The sequence below is a fragment of the Xenopus laevis genome, chromosome 1S (assembly GCF_017654675.1).
Source record: "Xenopus laevis strain J_2021 chromosome 1S, Xenopus_laevis_v10.1, whole genome shotgun sequence".
In the NCBI taxonomy this organism is placed as follows: domain Eukaryota; kingdom Metazoa; phylum Chordata; class Amphibia; order Anura; family Pipidae; genus Xenopus; species Xenopus laevis.
Window position 1 is genome coordinate 61,887,783 of NC_054372.1, and position 23,150 is coordinate 61,910,932.

Below are 23,150 nucleotides of genomic sequence, written 5' to 3' on the forward strand. Positions count from 1 at the left end.
TGATGGGTTACTCTCGAAATGGAGCGCAGAACATGAATATTTGACTGTATACATTTAGCACCATGGACAGCACCTTCCAGAGTTTCCAACACAAACAGAGCACTTGCTCTCCAGCTTTCTGGGAGTTAACTAAAATACAAAATGTAATATAAATGCAGCGATGCAGATCATGGAAAAGGATGGCAGCAAGTGACAGGAATACACAACAGGCTCTGTTGCTGTGTCACAGTCCCACTGCCCTTACCTGTTTATGTGTTAGTAGCAGAGGAGCAGTACTTTGCATGCATAGCCCAGACCCCCTCCCTCCCTATGATTTCACTGAGCTTTCCTAGACATAGGAGGACCCTTTTCTATAAAAGGCTCACACCAGCTGCTACATTTTGTTCTAGCTCTCAGCACATTGGGAAGAACTTGCTTTGAATGAAGCGCGGTTCTTGCCAAGCTTTCAGCTTTTAAACTGTCATGGTGAGCTTTTTTTTAACTTGTTACCCAGAAAATGCTCACAGCTTTTAGTTCTCTATTCAAGGATCTTCTGTTTACATTACTGTACTGAAGTTGAAAAGCCTTAGCATAGCTGCAGAGTTTGTTGGCATACTGAACATTTAAAGAAAGAATGACCTCCATGCCCACAAACCTTACTTCTGGAGAAGTCATTGGAATTTTCGCTCCTCTGGGGGAAGGGGTGTTATGGCCGAACAGCACTCAGAGAAATGTGAGTTCCCCTGTGTCTCACAAGTTTGTGCAGCCTCCTTGGCGTATCGCCCTGTGGTCTCTGGCTTATGGATCCATGGTAGCCGTGGCTGTGTTCGGAAACATCATTGTCATTTGGATCATCCTGGCCCACAAAAGAATGAGAACAGTGACCAACTACTTCCTGGTGAACTTGGCTTTCTCAGATGCCTCCATGGCAGCTTTTAACACACTGGTGAATTTCATTTATGCCCTGCACAATGAGTGGTACTTTGGAGAGGCGTACTGCAGATTTCACAACTTCTTCCCTATCACCTCCATATTTGCTAGTATTTACTCCATGTCTGCGATAGCTGTGGATAGGTAAGCCATGATGACTGATGATGATACTTGCATATCCTATTTCATGAACACTATCTATGGTTAAACATATTGTTTTTTGTCATTGTTGTCCCAGAAACAAGAAGTTGGGAAACTGTGCTAGTTTAGGATTATACTTGCTGTAGTGGGAAGTCTGTATGAGATGTATTGGCATTGTAGATTTTTTATTTTTTGCTCACCTCCAGCCTATTGCTTAGAAGACAGAGATGAAACATATATCGTATGTACATCTAAACTATATCCTGTAGAAATCAGTTAAAGCTTATTTAGCATAGATATATATATATATATATATATATATTTTTTTTTATTTTTTTATTTTTTTTTACTGTCCTCTAACATCCCCCCCACATACATATTTATTGCCACACAGCTGCATTGAGGGCAATGCACAAAGTTATATGCAAGATCTCTGCACAATACACCCATTCAAATATATGATGTACTGCACAAATATCTGGGAGCAATTAATGGCCTGCCTCTGATTTAATGTGTCTTTACATAATGAAAGGCTGGCATTCTCTAGTTCACAATTTCCTATCGATCCCCTGACTGAAACTGCATGTGGATTCGCTAGTGTTAGACTGTGCAGCTGTGGTGCTTTTATAGATTCTGTGGAATGTGTGTGTAGAGTTAACTGTTGCTTAGTTCTCCAGAGAGCAAATGTAAATTCAGAATCAGCTGCATGTGACAAAGGGCCAGCTCTGGTCTGCTAAGTGATTGATTATTGGCACTGATGGCTGAATAAATTAAACATGCCAAGACAAATTAAAGAAAAAATGACACATTTGTGGAACCAATACAATGTTCTCTGTGCGCAAACCTGATCAGGCGACTCTTTAGCACTTGAGGGATTTGAATCACACAGCTAATCCAGTTGACTCACACAAACAATTTAAAGAAACAAACCAGACCCCTTTATACTGAATTTAATCCCTTAGAGTCCAAGTAAAATTCCATGTTAAACATCAAAGCAATTGTGTGTTCTTCCTTCCATCTATGAAAATATAGATTAAGATAAAATGGGACCTTTGGATGGTAGAGATTTAGGGGCATTCCTCCCCTAAAAAGGGTAAAGATAAGGGGGTCCTCCTTCCCAACTTTCTGTTCACTGATATCATATGTATTTTTTTTTCTGTATGTAGATATACACCATGCCTTCTGCAGTTAGTGCACTAAACAGATGACCAGCATTGCAACTAGCATATTTCATAGCTCTATCTACCATAGTTTGTCTGTCTACACTGAACAAAGTAATGTCTAATAAGCAGAACCAACTGAAGCACCTGTATCCACCATTATTTGTATGTAAATAAACCAAAATCTTAAAAATATAAGTATTAATAATTATAGTAACTACAACTGCTAGTATTCTAGATTTAACTGCACAGATAGTGGGGACATAAACCTATCATAGGAAAGATTTGAAAGTTGATGTGTCTAGGGAACATATTTACTGTACCTCTTCCATAATGCCCCAACGCTGTATAGTAGGCAATACAAAATGTAATATGCCCAATCTCTGCATTCACTCATTTAAAATATACACATACTGTATATACACATATACATAAAGTAAAATATATATGTACTTGCCCTAATATATGGGTATAGTTTAGCCCACACACGCCACAACTTAGTCTATAACCAGGCTTAAAGGGAACTTGTTGGTCCAAAATATTATCCCCAACAAAAGGTGCAGGTTATTATAGCCCGCACTCCGGTTTCAGTTACAGTAGGTTTTTTTTGCTGCTGTCGTGCGGTCAGTCATGTCGTGCATAACGCATGCATATAATGCGCTTCTGACATCACACACATGCACATAATGAGCAAGTTGCAGCATTCGCTCATTATGCACATGCATGTACCCCACTATGGACACTCATACAGGGAGGCCCCTTCCAGTGCGGGTGGCCTAGTGTTGGCGGAGGGCATTTAAAAAAAAAAAATTAAAAAAAAACAACTGTTACCCCCAACCAAAGTATGGGTGTTAGCCCATAACTTTGGTTGGCGAAAATGTTTTTTGCCAACAGGTGCCCTTTAATAAATAGTGGCAATCACATTTTTATTTCTCAGGCATCAGCCCCTGAAATACTGTGCTTAGCAATTTCTTCATACACAGGTATTGGACCTGTTATCCAGAATGCTCGGGACCTGGGGTTTTACAGATTTTTTTGTAAATCTACTAGAAAATCATGTAAACATTAAATAAACCCAATAGGTTGGTTCTGCTTCCAATACGGATTAATTATATCTTAGTTTGGATCAAGTACAAGGTACTGTTTTATTATTACTGAGAAAAAGTAAATCATTTTTAAAGATTGGATTATTTGATTATAATGGAGTCAACGGGAGACAGCTTTTCCGTTATTCTGAACTTTATGGATAACGGGCTTCCGGATAACGGATCCCATTCCTGTACAATGAACTGTATTGCTATTCCCCTTTAAACCTCCGCTGGAGTGCTTGGCTTTGTTCAGCCAGATTCAATAACAATATAGAGTGCATTTAAGTCCTGCAACCAACCCACCAAGCATGTTATGCAAATAGATCATGGCAGTTTGCAGATGAAGTATACAAAACCATCCCTTTAACTCTCTTTCCCATGAAATTCACACACAAATATATCAAGCAAATGAACTACAGTAGTTACATGCAACTTTTCGTTCTAAACAACATAGAAAATATATACAAAGGAAGTGTCTCTATAGAGTGGTGTGATTCGTATCATAAATCTGCTTAATTCTGTTTCAGAATAATTCTGCACATATAAATATGGCATAGATTATAGCCATTCTATGCGCAGAGAGCACAGCTTTATAATAAGAGTTATTAACTCCCACTCTCCTTTTCATGTCGATTGTAGTATTTCTTCTCTTTTCCTGCCAGTCCTGTATAATAAGCCTTGGCTCTGCAGCCTCCTGCTTATCTGCAATTGGAAATAAATTGGAATTTATGTTTCCCTTATCCCTTAGCTCCATCACTTAGCAAATCCTTAACTGTTTGGTCCTCTCTCCCTGTCTCTTCTGCCACTTTGCCTGAAGTGATGTTTTTTGGGAATGTGGAGTTAAAAGCTCCATGGAGATAGCAACCACAACAGATTGCACAGCTTGTGTGAAAAGAAGGTAAGAGTTAAATCAGGAATCAGCAATGTATCAATGAAAAGATCAGAGCCAGAATGAATACGATGAATATACAGATAGAAACAGCTATTTCAGGGTAAACGTACCCTGTCCAGCAATAACAGATTATAATGGTCACTATTAGCTAGACCTTTACACCAGGCTTTATTAAAAAAAGAACATTCTCTCCTGGCTCTCCCTGCCAAGTGCTCAAATCTTTCACACTGTATGAACCTACTTCTGCTGGCAGGCAAATCGCTGCCAATCTTCCTGCAGGTTGGCATCAGAGACCAATTAGAATTCATTAAAAGCACTAAATTTAGGAAGTTGTACTTTACAGCATGCCTACTTCTACTAACATTATTTTTAGAAAATTGGGTGTTATTTGACTATATTAATAACCGCTGCATTGGATCCCTAATACCTAACTGCCTGGGCACTAAGCATCGATCTCCTAGTGTATAATCTGCCTCTGAATCTATGAAGCCTGGAGTAAAGCTCACCATTCCATGTGACATTTTAATCCTTTGTAACATGAAAACAATCAAAGCAATCATCACACCCTCTAGTTTAGCTGCTGTAATACCGAGCTCTCCAACCTGATAAACTAGAAAAGCAGCTGGATATCCGCACATTGGAATTGCCTAAACTAATCCCTTTCTTCAGACTTGTAATGCCCATTGAGCTCCAGTGACGTGGGCAGTAAGAACCAGAAACATGTATATGTTCAGTCAGTGCTGATCAGGGAGTCAGTCATGTACTTAAAACAGAATAACATTATTTCTACTATAGTCACATGTTATACAGTTCAATTCAAAGAGCTTATCCACGTGGCAGGAAAATATTAATTACATTGGATGTTAAGCTTTAACAGCCTTTACTGTAGCATTTGCTTACCTTATACGTTCCATTTGTGTATTAATTTTGATTGCTGATTTAAATTGTCATGTTTTATTGGAGTAAATAATAACATGTGAATATTCAACAAATACTGTTTGTTGATCAAGAATTTTAATGACCTTCTCAGATTCCACCAACATCTGTCAGGGGCAAGAACCAACATCCTTCTATACATATTCATAAGTAATACATTTCCTATAAGAAAATAAACGCAATTCAGGAGCATTGGGTTACTAGACATGTGGGTGGGCATGGGTGGTAGGGATGTCGCGGACTGTTCGCCGGCAAACTTGTTCGCGCGAACATCGACTGTTCGCGCTCGCCGAATGTTCGCGAACGTCGCGCGACGTTCGCCATTTTGGGTTCGCCATACCTGGCGCTTTTTTTTTGCCCTCTCACCCCAGACCAGCAGATACATGGCAGCCAATCAGGAAGCTCTCCCTCCTGGACCACCCCCACACCCCCTGGACCACTCCCCTTCCATATATAAACTGAAGCCCTGCAGCGTTTTTTCATTCTGCCTGTGTGTGCTTGGAAGAGCTAGTGTAGGGAGAGAGCTGTTAGTGATTTCACTGATTTGAGGGACAGTTGATAGTAAGTTTGCTGGCTAGTAATCTACTTGATACTGCTCTGTATTGGAGGGACAGAAGTCTGCAGGGATTTGAGGGACATTTTAGGTTAGGTAGCTTTGCTGGCTAGTAATCTACCTTCTACTGCAGTGCTCTGTATGTAGCTGCCTGCTGTGGGCACTGATCTCTTCTGATCTCATCTGCTGACTGCTGTAATAACCCAATAGTCCTTGTAAGGACTGCTTTTATTTTCTTTTTTTACTTTGCTAGTTGCTACTATAAGAGCCCAGTGCTATTAGTCTAGCAGTGTTGGGGAGTGGGACTGGTGTGCTACTGTGCTGCTCCTAGTAGTTCAGCAGCACCAACCTGAAATTTTTTTTTTAATATACATATAATTTTTTTTTTATTTTACTTATCTTACTGTTCTTTAACGTGTATAGTGCTGTTTGCTGTTCTTCATAGTAGTGCACCAATAGTAGTGCACTTGTAGGCATTATTTGCCCAGTGTGTTCTTCATTTTCAAACAACTGCCATCTAGCTGTGTAAGCTTGTTCACATTCTGTCTAAATATCAATAATAATACCGTCTCCAGAAACAGCACCTGAGTGACGTTTTTCAAGCAGCAATAATATATTCCGTATCCACCACTGCTGTAGTGTATACGTTGACCTTGCAGGCATTATTTGCCCAGTGTGTTCTTCAAACCACTGCCACTTAGCTGTGTGAGCTTGTTCACATTCTGTCTAAATATCAATAATAATACCGTCTCCAGAAACACCACCTGAGTGACGTTTTTCAAGCAGCAATAATATATTCCGTATCCACCACTGCTGTAGTGTATACGTTGACCTTGCAGGCATTATTTGCCCAGTGTGTTCTTCAAACCACTGCCACTTAGCTGTGTGAGCTTGTTCACATTCTGTCTAAATATCAATAATAATACCGTCTCCAGAAACAGCACCTGAGTGACGTTTTTCAAGCAGCAATAATATATTCCGTATCCACTACTGCTGTAGTGTATACGTTGACCTTGCAGGCATTATTTGCCCAGTGTGTTCTTCAAACCACTGCCACTTAGCTGTGTGAGCTTGTTCACATTCTTTCTAAATATCAATAATAATACCGTCTCCAGAAACAGCACCTGAGTGACGTTTTTCAAGCAGCAATAATATATTCCGTATCCACCACTGCTGTAGTGTATACGTTGACCTTGCAGGCATTATTTGCCCAGTGTGTTCTTCAAACCACTGCCACTTAGCTGTGTGAGCTTGTTCACATTCTGTCTAAATATCAATAATAATACCATCTCCAGAAACAGCACCTGAGTGACGTTTTTCAAGCAGCAATAATATATTCCGTATCCACCACTGCTGTAGTGTATACGTTGACCTTGCAGGCATTATTTGCCCAGTGTGTTCTTCAAACCACTGCCACTTAGCTGTGTGAGCTTGTTCACATTCTGTCTAAATATCAATAATAATACCGTCTCCAGAAACACCACCTGAATGACGTTTTTCAAGCAGCAATAATATATTCCGTATCCACCACTGCTGTAGTGTATACGTTGACCTTGCAGGCATTATTTGCCCAGTGTGTTCTTCAAACCACTGCCACTTAGCTGTGTGAGCTTGTTCACATTCTGTCTAAATATCAATAATAATACAGTCTCCAGAAACAGCACCTGAGTGACGTTTTTCAAGCAGCAATAATATATTCCGTATCCACCACTGCTGTAGTGTATACGTTGACCTTGCAGGCATTATTTGCCCAGTGTGTTCTTCAAACCACTGCCACTTAGCTGTGTGAGCTTGTTCACATTCTGTCTAAATATCAATAATAATACCGTCTCCAGAAACAGCACCTGAGTGACGTTTTTCAAGCAGCAATAATATATTCCGTATCCACCACTGCTGTAGTGTATACGTTGACCTTGCAGGCATTATTTGCCCAGTGTGTTCTTCAAACCACTGCCACTTAGCTGTGTGAGCTTGTTCACATTCCGTCTAAATATCAATAATAATACCGTCTCCAGAAACAGCACCTGAGTTGTTGTTGTTGTTTTTGTTTTAAAAATAATGCCAGGCAAAGGCAGGCCGCCACGCAGAGGCACTAGGGGCCGTGCTGCTATGCTATCCTGTGGCCCTAGGAAATTGCCCAGTTTTAAAAAGGCAATGACCCTGAACTCCCAAAATGCTGAAGAGGTAGTTGACTGGCTTACACAGCACACCCCATCCTCTACCGTTTCTAACTTTACCACAACATCCTCATCCTCCACTGCTATGGCCACCCCACGTAACACTTCCTCCACCACCGGCGCCCCTTCTTCACTGGAGTCAGAGGAGTTATTTTCACATGAGTTTCTTGAACTGAGTGATGCGCAACCATTATTGGCAGAAGAAGATGAAGGAGATGAGGACGTTACACCAGATTTAATTCTGGCAGAGAACACAACAGAGATGGACATAATGAGTGATGAGGAGGTCCCCGCTGCTGCTTCCTTCTGTGAGCTGTCAGAAGAAATTGATGCATCTGAGGAGAATGATGATGAGGAGATTGATGTTTTGTGGGTGCCCAGTAGAAGAGAGTAAGAGGAGGATAGTTCAGATGGAGAGACGGAGAGTCAGAGAGGCAGGAGGAGAATAAGACTTGGAAGAAGCAGGGAGGACAGCTCGCAGGGAACAGTAGGGCAACAACATGTATCGGCACCTGTGGTCAGCCGGCCAACGCACCCGCCATTGCCGCCAACGCCGCCAACTTCTACTGTTACCGCCAGATTGCCAGCTTCAAAAAGGTCAGCAGTGTGGGATTTTTTTAATATGTGTGCCTCTGACAAAAGCGTTGTAATTTGCAATGAGTGCAGTCAGAAACTGAGTCTTGGGAAGCCCAACAGCCACATAGGTACAACTTCTATGCGAAGGCACATGAACGGCAAGCACAAAGCACTTTGGGAGCAACACCTCAAAGGCAACAGGCAAACTAAAAGCCACCCTCCTTCTGGTCCAGCATCTTACTGCTCTACCTCTGCTGTCCTTGACCCGTCTGAACCACCCTCCACTTCGCCTTCCACCTTGACCACCAGTTCCCATTCCCAGTCATCTGCCCCCAGCCAAGTTTCTGTGAGGGCCATGTTTGAGCGTAAGAAGCCAATGTCTGCGAGTCACCCCCTTGCCCGGCGTCTGACAGCTGGCTTGTCTGCACTCTTAGCCCGCCAGCTTTTACCATACCAGCTGGTGGACTCTGAGGCCTTCCGCAAATTTGTAGCAATTGGGACACCGCAGTGGAAGGTACCCAGCCGCAATTTTTATTCAAAAAAGGGAATACCACACCTGTACCACCATGTGCAGAGCCAAGTCACCGCATCTCTGTCACTTAGTGTTGGGCCAAAGGTCCATATGACTACTGATGCATGGTCCTCCAAGCATGGTCAGGGCAGGTATGTCACCTACACTGCCCACTGGGTGAACTTGGTAATGGCTGGGAAGCAGGGAATGTGTGGCTCAACAACGACAGTGGAGTTGGTGTCACCGCCACGGATTGCACGCGGTTCTGCCACCACCTCTACTCCTCCTTCGCTCTCTACCTCGTCTTCTTCCTCTTCTTCCTCCTCTGCTGCTGGGTCCTCCTCCTCCAAACCTGTGCACCCCCAGCTCCCCCTAGGCTATGCGACGTGCCAGGTACGCCGTTGTCATGCTGTCTTGGGGATGACGTGCCTGGAAAGCAGAAACCATACCGGATCTGTACTCCTGTCATCTCTGCAGTCACAGGCCGATCGGTGGCTGACCCCACACCAACTGAAGATCGGAAAAGTGGTGTGTGACAATGGAAGCAATCTGTTGGCAGCACTGAGACTGGGCAATTTAACACATGTGCCCTGCATGGCACATGTTCTGAATTTAATAGTCCAATGTTTTGTCTCAAAGTACCCAGGATTCCAGGACGTTCTCAGGCAGTCCAGGAAGGTGTCGGCCCATTTCAGACGTTCCTATACAGCCATGGCACGCCTTGCTGACATTCAGCAGCGGTACAACATGCCAGTCAGGCGTTTGATTTGCGACAGCCAGACTCGCTGGAATTCAACGCTCCTCATGTTGGAACGTCTGCTGCAACAACAAAGAGCCGTCAACGAATACCTGTTTGAACTGGGTGGTAGAACTGGATCTGCAGAGCTGGGGATTTTTTTCCCCCGTTACTGGGTGCTTATGCGCGATGCCTGCAGGCTCATGCGCCCTTTTGAAGAGGTTACAAACATGGTCAGTCGCACCGAAGGCACCATCAGCGACCTAATACCCTTTGCTTTCTTCCTGGAGCGTGCCGTGCGACGAGTGACAGATGAGGCTGTAGACCAGCGTGACGAGGAGCAGGAAGCGCACGATTTCTGGTCGGAATCACCAGAACGAACCCAGGCACCTGCTGCAATGCAGGGAGAGGTGTCAGAAGTGGAGTCAGAGGAGGAAGGTGGCTTTGTGGAGGAGGAGGACCAACAGGAGCAGGCTTCACAGGGGGCTAGTGGTGACCTTTTGGGGACCCCTGGTCTTGTACGTGGCTGGGGGGAGGAGACCGTGGATGATGCAGTCCTTGATAACGAGGAAGCGGAGATGGATACCTCTGCATCCAACCTTGTGAGAATGGGGTCTTTCATGCTGTCATGCCTGTTGAAGGACCCCCGTATCAAGAGGCTTAAGGAGAAGGACCTGTACTGGGTCGCGACTCTACTAGACCCTCGGTACAAGCATAAAGTGGCAGAAATGTTACCAACATACCACAAGTCTGAAAGGATGCTGCATTTACAAACCAGCCTGCAAAACATGTTGTACAATGCTTTTAAGGGTGATGTCACTTCAGGAACTCATCAACATTCCAGGGGCAGAGGTGCCAGTAATCCTGCCACGAGCGCACCTGCAAGGACAAAGCACTTTGGCCACTCTGTAACGTCAGACATGCAAATGTTTTTTTGTCCAAGGCAGCGCCAGAACCCTTCTGGATCCACCCTCAAAGAACGCCTCAACCGGCAGGTAGCGGACTACCTGGCATTAACTGCAGATATCGACACTCTGAGGAGCGATGAACCCCTGGACTACTGGGTGCGCAGGCTTGATCTGTGGCCAGAGCTGTCACAATTTGCCATGAACCTCTTGTCTTGCCCCGCCTCAAGTGTCCTCTCAGAAAGGACCTTCAGTGCAGCAGGAGGGATTGTAACTGAGAAGAGAACTCGCCTAGGTCACAAAAGTGTGGATTACCTGACCTTTATTAAAATGAATGAGGGGTGGATCTCGGAGGGTTACTGCACGCCGGAAGACTTGTTCTGAGTTTCTGACTCCCCATGCAGCTGTCCTTCTCTGCACGCCTCATGACTCCACACACAGCTGTCCTTTAGCGTCCTCCTCCCTCCACCACCGTTACAAACTAGGGTGCAAACCCTACTGGTTTAATTTGAATCCAGGTAAATCCTGAGTTTTTCTGGCCTCTGTGCTTCAGTGGCTGCGACAAAAAAAAATGAATATTTTCAGCATTTATATGGCATATTGTTTCTGGCCTCTGTGCTTCAGTGGCTGCGACAAAAATAAATGAATATTTTCATCATTTGTATGGCATATTTTTTCTGGCCTCTGTGCTGCAGTGGCTGTGACAAAAAAAAAAAATATTTTCAGCATTTATATGGCATATTGTTTCTGGCCTCTGTGCTTCAGTGGCTGCGACAAAAATAAATGAATATTTTCAGCATTTATATGGCATATTTTTTTCTGGCCTCTGTGCTTCAGTGGCTGTGACAAAAAAAATGAATATTTTCAGCATTTATATGGCATATTGTTTCTGGCCTCTGTGCTTCAGTGGCTGTGACAAAAAAAATGAATATTTTCAGCATTTATATGGCATATTGTTTCTGGCCTCTGTGCTTCAGTGGCTGCGACAAAAATAAATGAATATTTTCATCATTTGTATGGCATATTTTTTCTGGCCTCTGTGCTGCAGTGGCTGTGACAAAAATAAATGAATATTTTCAGCATTTATATGGCATATTGTTTCTGGCCTCTGTGCTTCAGTGGCTGCGACAAAAATAAATGAATATTTTCAGCATTTATATGGCATATTTTTCCTGGCCTCTGTGCTGCAGTGGCTGCGACAAAAATAAATGAATATTTTCAGCATTTATATGGCATATTTTTTCTGGCCTCTGTGCTGCAGTGGCTGCGACAAAAAAAAATTAATATTGTTTGCATTTATATGGCATATTTTTTCTGGCCTCTGTGCTGCAGTGGCTGCGACAAAAAAAATTAATATTGTTTGCATTTATATGGCATATTTTTCCTGGCCTCTGTGCTGCAGTGGCTGCGACAAAAAAAAATTAATATTGTTTGCATTTATATGGCATATTTTTTCTGGCCTCTGTGCTGCAGTGGCTGCGACAAAAAAAAATTAATATTGTTTGCATTTATATGGCATATTTTTCCTGGCCTCTGTGCTGCAGTGGCTGCGACAAAAAAAAATTAATATTGTTTGCATTTATATGGCATATTTTTTCTGGCCTCTGTGCTGCAGTGGCTGCGACAAAAAAAAATGAATATTTTCAGCATTTATATGGCATATTGTTTCTGGCCTTCTGGTTCAGTGGCTGCGACAAAAAAAACATTATTTTTCAGGAAAGTACACATGCCTAATTTTTCAGGGTTCTGCAACAGTGGCAAAATCGCATCTTTTATGGTCACCGCAGGCGATCAATAAAGTAGACCAAAACTGGGCCCACACTGCAGAATCAGTGTTTTTTGGTTCACTTCACTGTACATTGAATTACCTCTGCCTGACCGTGCACGTGCGCACAAGCACGGTGACTGCTAAACACACCACTACAGAAATATTGCCACCAACAGGACGAACATCCTGGAGGTGACAAGCTCAACTAGTAATTAACAACTATCATTTGCTCACTTGACGGTATCATTCATTAAAGCTCTTTGCGTTTTTTTGCGTTGCAGTAAGCGCCGCGTTTCGTCTTTGCGTGTGAACAGGCTGTAACCTTTACATGTAGACGCCGGACGTTTTAAAGCATTTTATTACACAGGTTTAGAAATGTAGTGTGATTTCTGCCCTTTACAGCACAAAACGCAGCGCTGTGTCAACAATGTATTTTTCCGATACATTTTTGCCCTTGATCCCCCTCTGGCATGCCACTGTCCAGGTCGTTGCACCCTTTAAACAACTTTAAAATCATTTTTCTGGCCAGAAATGTCTTTTCTAGCTTTTAAAATTCGCCTTCCCATTGAAGTCTATGGGGTTCGCGACGTTCGCGAACCGTTCGCATTTTTGACGCAAGTTCGCGAATATGTTCGCGAACTTTTTTCCGACGTTCGCTACATCCCTAATGGGTGGCATGGTTGCAGCTCAATTTTGAAATCTGGCCCTGTATGGCTGTAACTAGGGGTAGACAGAAGTGGCACATGCCTAGAGCACAACACTGGGAGCACAACAACTAGGCACATACCGCTTTGTCAACTACCCCATGTCCCTAGCCATGTCCCCACAATCGGCACTGGTGTTCTGGTGCACTCCCCCATAGACAAATGGTGTATGTTCACCTGTTAGCTCATGCACATACCCGCCCACATACCCATTTGCTCAAGCACACCTGCACCGTGGGGTGCTTGCCTAGGGCTCTCAGCCGGCCTGGCCCAGCACTGCCTTAACCATTAAATCCTGTGGATTAGGGTCTGAGGTGTGCCACATAATTCACCATATTCCTTGACACTTTTCTTCCCTACAAAAGGAATACCTGGAAAATAAGAAAAAAAAAATATAAAAAATTATAACGGGGAACATGCCATTACATTTTTAAGCTTAAACAAGAGTTGCAACTAATCAAAGCAAAGTTAAACTACCTGTAAGGAAATTTATTGACTTCCCCTGTGATTGGCTGAAAAATCGCCTACAAATGCTACAGGGCTATAGGGATGGGGATGGAACTAATTTGTAAAACATCAGGGGGCTATGTTTTTGCTACACAGCATTGAAGCAACAGAAGACATTCAGCCCCTGCTAGATGGTTCATCAACATTGATATTGTAAGACATTTAGGGTTGTCCTTCTATTCTAATTTAAATTAAAATGTGATGTATACACTTTTGCATCACCATAAACAACAACTAGGGTTGGCACCTTTTCTGGAAAAAAAAATTGCAGCCTTCCTATATATTTATCTTTTTTCCCTATTAATAACATTAGGATCAACCATCATTTTTACCGGCAGGCCAATAAAATACTGGCCAAATGGCAACCCTTACAACAAGCCAAATGTTGTTGGACTACCCCAACATATTATCGCGGGTTAAGCATGTAGGGAGCTGTAGTTCAGCATCATTGGGGAAGATAAAAAACTGCCCAATTATTTAAGAAAATCCTTTAATGAAGATCTTCTTCTTTTGTATACAAACGGCTTCATATCCTGTCTATATCTAGATGCATTAAGGATATGCCCATTGTTCTGATGGCTGATTGCAATGTAATATCAAGTAACCACAATGCAAATTCTCTGTTCTACATAAAAGCAAATGACTGACACAATACTGGATAATTCTCACTCAATTCAATTCAAATTGCATGGTTGGTAAAAGCAAGTTCATAACAATCAGGTTACAGTTAAAAGAGGTAGTTCACCTTAAAATGAACACAAAACACAGCAGCATTCTCAGATAATTCGAAGAAAAATTTGCGAAACGGCGAAAACATTTTTTGACCCCGGCGAATTTTTCCGGCGAATTTTCGCAGGCGTTTTGTGAATTTATTTGCTGGCGGTGAATCGCGCAAATTTGCCGCGAATTCGCGCCTGGTGGATAAATTCACCCATCACTAGATGCAATGAACCAGGCAGACTTTGATTTAGCAGCTCCAACACAGGGTATGGCAAAGTACAAATATATCAGTATATTATTGCACAACAGATCAGACTGGTATATCTTAAGTTACAAAGCACTAACACAATAATACTTTCATAGTGTTCCCCACAGGACCTGAACACTAGCAGAGCTATTCCAGGGACCCTTCTTTTTCTCACTAGTCTTCCCCTTCTCTGTCATGTCCACATACAGTGTACAAGTTTTAAATGTCTCACTACAGCCCATAGGTTCTCACTAACATTACTCCCTGAAATCCCAGTCCCTACCTGGAGCACAATCGCCAGGAGTTATAACCTCAACCATTACTTCCTTATCTGGACCAAAGGCTGTCAACAGCTATCTGACCACTTTTAAGGTGATCTTCATACCGAGCTCCTACTCACCCTAATCCTGGCCAAATGCAGCCCCCCCTTTCCTTCAGAATGGCCAAGTCATTTTTATTGCCATCAGATCTTCTCAGGTCAGAAGAGGAATTGCATACTTGTGCACTGCCTTTAATAAGGTCCTAGAGGCCAACCTTAGGACTTGAAAATTGCTTAATAGTGATGAGCGAATTTTTTCACCAAGCATGGATTCCACATTTTGCCATCTGTGAATTTTTTCACCAAACTGTGAAAATATTTGCAGAGAAAAAAAGCTGCCAAAAAAAACCACCCATAGATTAATATATTTGGAGTGAAACAAACTTGAGAAAAAAGGCCATTGGCTTTAATGCATTTGGACAAAAATTTGATGAGACAAAAAAGTCGCCACAAGATAAAATGGCAATTGACTTTAATGCATTGGATGTGTAAAAAAAAAAGTTCGAAATGTTTTACCACATGTAAACCATTTGGGAATTTTAAGGCAAAGCAAAACAGGTCATCACTATTGCCTAACTATCTACGCTGAAATAAATCATTATTTCACCTCCTTACAAGCTCTTGAGGCTGGAATTTCAACTTCATTGTGGTTGCTAAAGTTTAATTACCCTAATAAGCATTTACCCAAGCAGCAGTTAGGAAGTCAGAGTGAAGGATAGGAATAATAAAACTGAAAGGTCATAGCCCTTTTCTTGGGTGCTTGAATCAGTAACTCCAACAACAGGTAGCATTTTAAGGGGCACACTCAAATTAAACAGAATAGCTGTACTCTGGATTTTCCAAAACTTCAAAAATATTTCTTTATTGTGTCATGTCACTGTTTCAACACCACAGAGGGGTGTCTTCCTTAGGACAATTACACAGACACATGTGTTAACCAATATTTATAATACATACTCCCTTAGGAACCTCCCCAAAGAGACTGATCCGAGTGAGATTACCCTCCCCCAGTTCATTAAACCACATAACATGAACTATACCATATCCATTATCTGACATTCAAAAAAAAAGCATTTAATGACAAGGTTGTATTCAACACTTTTAGTTGGTGTCTCCAGTTTCTGAATCCAAAAGGATTCACAACACAACATTTTTTTAAATCTATCCACTCCTCTGCTTAGCTGTGGCACTTGTTCAGTTACCATAGCCCAGTCGATGATTATTCTTAGCAAAATGTAAAGCTACTGGATTTTTATCCCTGTAAGTTTCCCTTTAGCTAACCTGTCACATGCAACCATAATATGAGATGTATTTACTGAAAATCTCTTTGCTGTGTATACCAAGGAACAAGGACATTTTAACAGATACACAAAAAAATCTGTGAGACAGGTATATCTGGCCTTAATGCTAAAATATTCTCTGGTATTTGGATGGGCGAATGTTTCTTCCTCAATAATACAGTAACAGGTAAAACATCAGAACATCTGAAACATCCAGGCCTCACATTGATTGTCTTAAAATTACTGTACTTATCTACCGGATATTTTTGGAAAATCCAGAGTGCAGCAGAGTATTTTTTTGGATTATTTCAGACATAACAAAAAATATTTTTAAAAAATAAGGGCCAACTGCAAATTGTCCACATCAATCCATGGTATGTTTTACTCATCTAATCATTAGCACAGAAAGACATATCTTCCTTGCATATTTTCTTCTTTATAACTTTGGGGCAGATTTATTAAGGTTCGAATTAAAATTTTCCCCAAAACTCACAAATTCAAATTTTAAATCACCAACTCGAATTCGAATGTGAGATTTATCGACTTGACCATGGAAACAGTTCTAATTCAAATATTCGCCACCTAAAACCTGCCGAGTTAATTTACAAGTCAATGGAAGAGGTCCGTTGAACCATTGCCTTCCTGACATTCGAGTTTTTTTCCGAGGAAAACTCAATTCGAATTCGATTTGAATTTTCGGGCCGTTCGTATTTAATCGAATATTATACGTACCTAAAGGTAGACCCATAGATGAGAGATAGATACATAGACAAATAGAGAATATGTGGAGTGTTGCTTAATTCTGAGCTTTGACATGTTTTAAAAACAGATCCTTACTCACATCTTCCAACACAAAGTTATTGGTAAAAGCATACTGGGAGCTGCATTCCATACTGTTGTGAAAGACGTGCAATGCCTTTGAGTCCCTCAGTAGCTCAATACACACATCACCATTTAGACACCTGGCAGATCAGCTATTTGACTAGTTCATTTCTCCTGCAGTCGAGCCCATGCACACACTAAGAGCTAGGCAGTTCAGACAGAAATCAAACTGGTGTGTTTCTGAATATCTTTATACTCAAGGCAAGGACATTCAAGATTAGGATCCCCACAGTAAATGATGATACATTTTCCTAGGGCATCGTCTGTGGTGAGGCTTAAATATATGTCCTTTGTTTAGAGCAACAAATTATGTGGCTCAGGCAGAAAATGATTTCTGTCAGTGAGAATGATTAATACACAATGTCTGGGTGATATATGTGAATTGAACTAAGGCAAAATGCTTCTCGCCTGTTACTGCTTGTTTCTAGTTATTCTTTTTCATATTAAATGTTTAGTACACATTGAAATAAAATAACTCCTTATACCATACCAGTCAAAGTTTGTGTGCAGCACCTACACTAGGAAGATTTATGCTGACCAAAATATGGATACAAGTGAGGTGAGGTGTAACCCTCTATGGTAAAGAACAACTTAAAATCCCTGAACATGCTACCATTTAAGAACTAAAAGCAAAGACAGGATCATCTTATTGTTGTTAATGAAGGGGAATGTCCTGCTGGTGACTATACAGATCTTATCTGTTACATGGCATTTCAAAGCTCTTTCTTCCTTTTAGAACATCACAGGCTGAGTATATGCTTACTTGTCATTGACTGATTGTAGAATAACCTCTTGGCTTTTATACACAATAATAATGAAACAAAGCATACAGATGATGAACAGGGTAGATGGTGTTATAGTTCTCTGTAGCAGTGAGAAAGATTTAGGCCAGCGATAAAGAGCAACTTGAGCCCAACAAAGGATTAATAGTAACATAGTAACATAGTAGTAACATAGTAAGTAAGGTTGAAAAAAGACACACGTCCATCAAGTTCAACCTTTTAGTTTTTTTTTTTATCTGCCTAACTGCCAGTTGATCCAGAGGAAGGCAAAGAAAAAACATCTGAAGCCTCTCCAATTTGCCTCAGAGGGGAAAAAATTCCTTCCTGACTCCAAAATGGCAATCGGACTAGTCCCTGGATCAACTTGTACTATGACCTATCTCCCATAACCCTGTATTCCCTCACTTGCTAAAAAGCCATCCAACCCCTTCTTAAAGCTATCTAATGTATCAGCCTGTACAACTGATTCAGGGAGAGAATTCCACATCTTCACAGCTCTCACTGTAAAAAACCCCTTCCGAATATTTAGGCAGAACCTCGTTTCTTCTAATCGGAATGAGTGACCTTGTGTCAGATGGAAAGACCTACTGGTAAATAAAGCATTAGAGAGATTATTATATGATCCCCTTATATATTTATACATAGTTATCATATCACCCTTTAAGCGCCTCTTCTCCAGCTTGAACATCCCCAATTTGGCCAGTCTTTCCTCATAGCTAAGATTTTCCATACCTTTTACCAGCTTAGGTGCCCTTCTCTGTACCGTCTCTAATACAATAATGTCCTGTTTGAGTGATGGAGACCAAAACTGTATGGCATATTCTAGATGGGGCCATACAAGTGCTCTATACAGTGGAAGAATGACCCCCTCCTCCCTTGACTCTATGCCCCTTTTAATACAACTCAAGACCTTATTTGCCCTTGATGCTGCTGACTGGCATTGCTTGCTACAGCCAAGTTTATCATCTACAAGGACTCCAAGGTCCTTTTCCATAATGGATTTGCCTAGTGCAGTCCCATTAAGGGTAATAGTGCTACTCCAGTAGAATTCTGCACTGAAATCCATTTTTCAAAAGAACAAACAGATTTTGTTATTTTCTTTTTTGAGTGGCTTGGATATTCTTACATACATCCCAGGTGCATGACTTTACATTTATCAACATTGAATCTCATTTGCCACTTAGCTGCCTAGATTGCCAGTTTGTCAAGATCATGTTGCAAGGAAGCCACATCCTGGATGGAATTAATTGGGCTGGAGAATTTTGTGTCATCTGCAAACACTGACAATACCCTCCCCTAAGTCATTAATGAACAAGTTAAACAAAAGTGGACCCAATACCGAGCCCTGAGGAATCAAATTTGTCTGACATGACATAAAGCCATGCTGATTGCTGCTCATAATGCCATTGACTAGGACAACATTTTGAATGTGATCCCTTAACAAGCCTTCAAATAATTTGCCCACCACAGATGTCAAACTTACTGGCCTACAAGGGCAACAAGGAAAGATCAGGGTAAAGATCAGTGACAAGTGGCACCCCAGCCCCTCTGGGAGTTCCTCACACAGATAGGTATCCTTCCTGCTCTGAGAGAGACTCCTAACAGCCTCACTAGAACTAAATACTTTTCCTGTGGAAGGTGAGCTCCAAACCGTGAATTGGACTACTGGATTGGAGTACCTGTCCAAGGGTTCATTTTGCAGTGTCTTGTGATCCAGCAGTGGAATCAGTTGTGGGCTGGTTTTAGAGCTGATTAAAGTACCTGTATTTCAAACTTTGGGGAGGATATGTTGAATTATTGGATGTAGAACTATAGTTAGGTCCATAAACATTTGGACAACCTTTTTCTAATTTTGGTTCTGTACATTACCACAATTAGTTTTAAATGAAACAACTGCAGACTTTCAGCTTTAGTTGTGTGTTGAACAAAAAGATTGCATAAAAATGTGAGGAACTAAAGCCTTTTTTTTAACACAATCACTTAATTTCAGGGGCTCAAAAGTAATTGGACAAAGTAAAAACTGAAAATAAATTGTTCATTTCTAATACTTGGTTGAAAACCCTTTGCTGGCAATGACAACCTGAAGTCTTGAACTCATGGACATCCCCAGATTCTGGGTTTCCTCCTTTTTAATGCTCTGCCAGGCCTTTACTGCAGTGGCTATCAGTTACTGTTTATTTGTGGGCCTTTCTATCAGAAGTTTAGTCTTCAAAAAGTGAAATGCATGCTCAATTGGGTTCAGATCAGGTGACTGACTTGGCCACTCAAGAATATTCCACTTCTTTGGTTTAATAAACTCCTGGGTTGCTTTGGCTGTATGTTTTGGGTCATTGTCCATATGTTTTATGAAACGCCTCCCAATCAGTTTGACTGCATTTAGCTGGATTTGAGCAGACAGTATGTCTCTGAACACCTCAGAATTAATTCGGCTGCTTCTGTCCTGTGTCACATCATGGATAAACACTAGTGTCAACTCACAAAAAGGATTCCTGATTCCCCAGCCTCTCCAGTCAAATAGCGTGGTGTCCGGAAAAGAGGTCGGCACCTCTCCAATATACATAGAGATGAAAAATTCACCAGACACTCAACAGCAAGTGAAGCGGGGCGGACCCCTGCGTGTTTATTCAAGTCTTGTGATGTAACGTTTCAGGGGCGGGCCCCTTCGTCAGACATGCAAAGTAGCGTGCACCCACACCATAAATACCCTCATGATTACATATACTTATCACCTGATGGTAAATTCAATTCCCCATACAAAACCTAACATATTTGTCAAACACATTGCTTTACTAATAACCCTTTTGTAAATTATGCCATATAAACCCACATTATACCTAAAACTCGTTCATACAAACATTGTGAATAAAAACAATTGTAAAAACATTTTTTTAAAAATTGTGAATAAAAGTTCTGTGATCCGCACAAATGTGAAAAATGTCCAGTGTTGTTCTTCTTGTCTTTTAATGCTTAGATAAACCTGTTAATGCAAAATGCATAGTTCCTAAAAACCAGTGATACTAAAGTTAAAAACATTTGCACATATCAAAACGAGTACAAAATTTACCAGCAGCAAAAACTACTGAAGAAAAAAAGACTACTTTACCCCAGGTGAAAGCTTTCCCTGGTCTTAATCACGTTCACTGAAACAATCTAGAGGAGATTAGGGATGTAGCGAACGGCGGAAAAAATGTTTGCGAACATATTCGCGAACTTGCGTCCAAAAATGCGAACGGTTCGCGAACGTCGCGAACCCCATAGACTTCAATGGGAAGGCGAATTTTAAAAGCTAGAAAAGACATTTCTGGCCAGAAAAATGATTTTAAAGTTGTTTAAAGGGTGCAACGACCTGGACAGTGGCATGCCAGAGGGGGATCAAGGGCAAAAATGTATCTGAAAAATACATTGTTAACACAGCGCTGCGTTTTGTGCTGTAAAGGGCAGAAATCACACTACATCACTCAGGTGATGTTTCTGGACACGGAATGTGAAAAAGCTCACACAGCTAGGTGGCACTTGGTTAAAGACTGGGCAAACAATGCCTGCAAGGGCAACGTATACAGTAGTGGATACGGAATATATTATTGCTGCTGTAAAAACATCACTCAGGTGATGTTTACGGACACGGAATTATTATTGTTATTTAGACAGAATGTGAAAAAGCTCACACAGCTAGGTGGCACTTGCATACCTCCCAACTGTCCCTCTTTTGACCACTCAACCCCCTGTCCCTCTTTTGTACTGGAAAGTCCCTCTTTTCTCTGCACTGAACAGCCAGAAAAAAAACAGTTTCTAACTTAATTGGCTTTTGGCAGAGAGCTCAGAACAGCTAACAGGTGCAAATAAGATACTTTGTAACAATTTTGACTCTGGTTGGTGCTGGTAGTGGTGAACTACTAGGAGGAGCAGCACACCAGTCCCTCTTTTCTCTGCACTGAACAGCCAGAAAAAAAACAGTTTCTAACTTAATTAGCTTTTGGCAGAGAGCTCAGAACAGCTAACAGGTGCAAATAAGATACTTTGTAACAATTTTGACTCTGGTTGGTGCTGGTGGTGGTGAACTACTAGGAGGAGCAGCACACCAGTCCCACTCCCCAACACAGCTAGACTAATAGCACTGGGCTCTTATAGTAGCAAAGTAAAAAAACAAAAAAGAAAATAAAAGCAGTCCTTACAAGGACTATTGGGTTATTACAGCAGTCAGCAGATGAGATCAGAAGCAGTGCCCACAGCAGCTACATACAGAGCACTGCAGTAGAAGGTAGATTACTAGTCAGCAAAGCTAACTAACCTAAACTCACTGTCCCTCAAATCCCTGCAGAGTTCTGTCCCTACAATACAGAGCAGTATCAAGTAGATTACTAGCCAGCAAAGTTACTATCAACTGTCCCTCAAATCACTAAACAGCTCTCTCCCTACACTAGCTCTTCCAAGCACACACAGGCAGAATGAAAAAACGCTGCAGGGCTTCAGTTTATATATGAAGGGGAGTGGTCCAGGGGGTGTGGGGGTGGTCCAGGAGGGAGAGCTTCCTGATTGGCTGCCATGTATCTGCTGGTCTGGGGTGAGAGGTCAAAAATAAGCGCCAGCTAAGGCGAACCCAAATTGGCGAACGTCGCGCGACGTTCGTGAACATTCGGCGGACGCGAACAGCCGATGTTCACGCGAATTAGTTCGCGGGCGAACAGTCCGCGACATCCCTAGAGGAGATAAAAGAGACATAATAACTACAAAGAATTAAGCATAGGAACAAAAATTGATACAAACTGACATTACAGGTAACAGTTCCAGTTGAACTCCTCATTTAACCCTCGTGGCTGTTTTGTCTGTAGCAGCCATATCCAGAAGCACTCCCTCTGTAATAACCTCTTTTTTACTTCCTTCTGGTTGCTGCCACGTACCTTTTCTAAGATTTGCCATCTCAATTGGCAAACCCTATGCCCCTGTTCATGAAAATGTCGTGCCAGCGTGGTTTCCTTTCTTATTTTGTCTGGCCCCCCTCTTTCTTCCTCTTTGGGTGGTACAGTACATAGTTACGGATAACTGATTTGTGCTCATTTAGAGGTATTTTTATACTTCTGCCTGTCTGACCTATGTACGCCAACCCACAAGGGCATTTAATACAGTACACCACGTTAGTACTGTCACAAGTAGAGAAGCCTGTAACCTTATGTTTTGTTCCTTTAAGGGGATGTTGGACACTGTCACCCTGTATAATCCCATTACAGTGTCCACAGTTTCTGCAAAGAAACGTGCCACTGGTTTTTGGGGGTTCCAAATTACTTCCTTTTTGTGTTGATTTTTTCTTATTAAGATGGTCCCCTATGCTTCTCCCTCTTTTATACGAAAATAATGGTAAC

The 23,150-nt window shown here is 41.7% G+C and overlaps 1 protein-coding gene across 1 annotated transcript in view; it reads left to right on the plus strand.

The window, feature by feature from the left end:
- The first annotated feature begins 379 nt into the window (after positions 1-379).
- tacr3.S (tachykinin receptor 3 S homeolog) overlaps positions 380-23,150 on the plus strand; it is a 75,127-nt gene continuing 52,356 nt past the window's right edge. Inside the window, exon 1 of the mRNA XM_018243388.2 lies at positions 380-1,053. Within this exon, the coding sequence (XP_018098877.1) occupies positions 614-1,053 (440 nt within the window). The 5' untranslated portion in view covers positions 380-613. The remainder of the gene's footprint in view (positions 1,054-23,150) is intronic.